This window comes from Seriola lalandi, unplaced genomic scaffold (genome assembly GCF_002814215.2).
Source record: "Seriola lalandi dorsalis isolate HSWRI2012SDOR001 ecotype SW California unplaced genomic scaffold, Sedor1 jcf7180002054951, whole genome shotgun sequence".
In the NCBI taxonomy this organism is placed as follows: Eukaryota; Metazoa; Chordata; class Actinopteri; order Carangiformes; family Carangidae; genus Seriola; species Seriola lalandi.
Window position 1 is genome coordinate 922905 of NW_019525502.1, and position 3446 is coordinate 926350.

The 3446-nt window shown below is 42.0% G+C and overlaps 3 protein-coding genes across 3 annotated transcripts in view; all 3 read left to right on the forward strand.

Moving 5' to 3' along the window:
- LOC147817491 (uncharacterized) overlaps positions 1-3446 on the forward strand; it is a 75376-nt gene that overhangs the window by 38211 nt on the left and 33719 nt on the right.
- LOC111645428 (GTPase IMAP family member 8-like) overlaps positions 1-3446 on the forward strand; it is a gene marked incomplete at its 3' end in the record, with an annotated part of 61805 nt that overhangs the window by 37626 nt on the left and 20733 nt on the right. The window lies entirely within an intron of this gene.
- The window catches only part of LOC147817495 (GTPase IMAP family member 8-like), a 17598-nt gene that overhangs the window by 8732 nt on the left and 5420 nt on the right, over positions 1-3446 (forward strand). Inside the window, exon 7 of the mRNA XM_087170514.1 lies at positions 2467-3428. Coding sequence (XP_087026640.1) covers positions 2467-3428 — 962 coding nt within the window. The remainder of the gene's footprint in view (positions 1-2466; positions 3429-3446) is intronic.

The window sequence follows — 3446 nt, forward strand, 5'->3', positions numbered from 1 at the left end:
ATTCTCATCACATACAGTAAAACATCTGGATGAAGATGGCATCTTGTAATTGATGGTTTTGTCTTTTCACAGCAATCAAGTCACACACTCCTTCACCAGTGGAAAGTACAACCAACCAGAGTAAGTGAACTGAATAAATATACTACAGCAATTTACATGACATTACATGACACACCTGGTATTGCCTTCTGTAAATTGATCAAAAGTAACAGCATTTTCATTGCAGCTGTTAGAGGTGGGTGTATTAGCCAACAGCTGCTCTCAAGTAAAAGTAGTCTAGGTAGTAGAAGTAAAAGTAACATTTAGATGGCCCAATATTTATATTAAATACAAAAACTAGAATCACTTCCTAGTGGTTGTATGCCCTGACCCTAACCACAAACTCCCCTTCCTGAGTTACAGCATTGAATAATGGCCAGAAGTGTTTTTGCAGAACATTATGATGTCACAGGGAAGTTGACCCTTGACCCTTTGGATATGAAATATCATCGCTTCATTTTGTCCTTATAGACATTTGAGTTAAATTGTGTCGTTATTAGTGTAGAAATCGTGAGTTATGGCCAAAAATGTGTTTTGTGACGTTACTGTGACATTGACCTTTGAACTTTGACCCCCCAAAATCTAATCATACTTGAGTCTAAGTGAATGTTTGTGCCAAATTTGAAGAAGTTCCATCAAGGCGTTACTGAGATATTGCATTCACGAGAACGGGAGGGACAACACGAAAACAATATATGTGTTGGTGTCAAAATAACATTGTTTGCAGTCTGTTACACTAACTAGGTACCTGACAAATTTTTCTCCAAATTAGAAAAAATATTAAGTGAGAGTGAACACAAGTTTAGCTACTTAATCAATCTGTATCATAGGTACTTGATCAGATGCTGGGACTCTCCACAGCAGCAGAGACTCTGCCGATCATGATTGGCCGATTGTCATTAAAAATACATGATCAGGAGATCAGCATTAATGCTCCTAGTCACTGATCACCTTAAACCCGATCACCTGTGGTTAATACTCTGGTGTCTGCGGCTGAGAGAAGGTGTGTGCTGTGCAGTGTAGTCCCACCTCCCACATTGTTCAATGCGCCAAAACAGAACAACATATCAGCCTTGTGAAACTTCTACAAAGTGTGTGAGACTGATATAATGTACGCCATCTGCAACGCATGCCAAAAATGAACGTTATCAGTCGTGGATCGGCTGATCTCGACCACAGATGATCGGTATCGATATCAGTATTGGCAGAAAAAAAAAAACGTGATCGCAGCATCCCTAGTTTATAGTGTAGTCTTGACCAACCGGATTTCTTCGTCAGTGATTCCCTGACATGGTGCCGTGTTTTGCCGTGTCTGCTTGTTACACATCTGAAACCTGTGTAGAGATGTTCTGCTCAAAGCAGGGTATTCCACACAGTATTGATCTTTCAAAGCAGAACTATCGCTGCAAGATGTTTCAATACCTTTCTTCATCCTGCAAAAACTCAAGTGACCATCCCAAACAAGCTCTGTTATGCCACATTCATATTAGGGGGGGTGTACACGCTTTTTTGAAAGAAATAGTAATAATGAACATTGCGATCCCACTAATATTGTGGCCCAACTATTTCATCATGGTATCAGATGTAATCCATCTTCTCATATACAGTACCAAACCTTTGGCCAACAGATATCACCATTTTTGACTCTATCAGATGTTTTCAAACTATGGACCATTTTCAACACAACTGATTCACAGTGATTTAGTGCTTCAGAAAGCTTCTTTTAACCATCACTACTTATGTGTAGCTTCTGTCTGTGAAGATTCTCAGTCATCAGGTCATGGTTATCCAAGAAAAGTTGAATTGAGGGCAATTGGACTTGGTTGTAGATACTTGAAGAAGTTTCACTTCTCATCCAAGAGGCTTCTGTACAATGAACAGCGTTCATTGTACACGTTCATATTTTTTGTGAACGCCTAACTGAACGAATCTGTTTACAAATGATGAACACGAACATGAACTGCGTTTACTCCAGTGAGAATGACCGCCACTCACGTTTTACGTCAGTTTTACGGCACACTGCATGATGGCATGACTGGCACAACACGGTTGATAATGACCTACACAGAGGTTAAATACCTGGATCTCTTCACCAGACAGAACCAAAGAAGCCTCATGGATAAGAAGTGAACCATCTTCAAGTATCTTGGTCTAAGTCTAAGTCCATTTGCCCTCAATTCAACTTTTCTTACATGTCACTTCTGTGTTTCGACCACCCTTGCCCTTCATCCAGCCATCATATGTCTACCTTTTCCTCCTTTGCTTCCTGTGAACTGTTTAAACAGCTGTACCAATGCTGTCCGTAAAGCTCAATTTTCACTATGGTTGAGTACCTGCTTGGCCCTAGTGGCTGAATTTGTGTCCACTCACCTGTTGTCACCAACTCTGAATTGTGACCATATGTTTTTTCTCTTGGTTGTGTTACAGGGCCTGTGCTCAGGATTCTGCTGGTCGGAAAATGTGAGAAGAAAAAAACAAAACTTGGCAATTTCATTATGGGAGCTCCAGCATTTCATTTCCTCAAAGATTTTCCAATCAAACAATGTGTGGCCACCTGTGGAGAGCGGAGAGGAAAATCTCTAACTGTAGTAAAAACATCAGACATGTTCAGTTTGCCTGAGCAGAAAGTGAGAAAAGAGGCAAGAACCTGCGTGAATCTGTGTTCTCCTGGACCAAATGTTCTGCTGCTGTTAGTGAAACCTTCTGATTTCACTGAGGAGAACAGAAACACACTGAAGTTCATCCTGAGTCTGTTTGGTCCAGATACTTTTAAACACTCGATGGTCGTCATGACAGGGAAGGAAAGTGGAACACATTCCACTGTGAATGAGCTGCTTAAAGACTGCGATGGAAGACACTATAACGTGGTTGAAAGTAACCACAAACTGTTGATGGAGAAGATTGAGAACATTGTGCGTGAAAACAAAGAAACCTTCCTCACCTTCTCTGAAGAGCCTGAACACATGAAACCAGCTTTAAACCTGGTTCTGTGTGGGAGGAGAGGAGCAGGGAAGACTTCAGCAGCCGAGGCCATTTTAGGTCAGACAGAGCTTCATTCAGTCTCCAGCTCATCAGAGTGTGTTAAACATCAGGGAGAGGTGAGAGGACGTCAGGTTTCCCTGGTGGAGCTTCCTGCCTTGTATGGAAAACCTCAGGAGGAAGTGATGAAGGAATCACTCAGGTGTATCTCCCTCTGTGATCCTGAAGGCGTCCATGCCTTCATCCTGGTCCTACCTGTGCGTCCCCTCACTGATGAAGACAAGGGAGAGTTAGAGACCATCCAGAACTCATTCAGCTCTCCAGTCAATGACTTCACCATGATTCTGTTCACTGTGGAGTCAGATCCTGCAGCTCCAGCTGTTGTTGACTTTATAAGAAAGAGCAGAGACATCCAGGAGCTGCTTCAG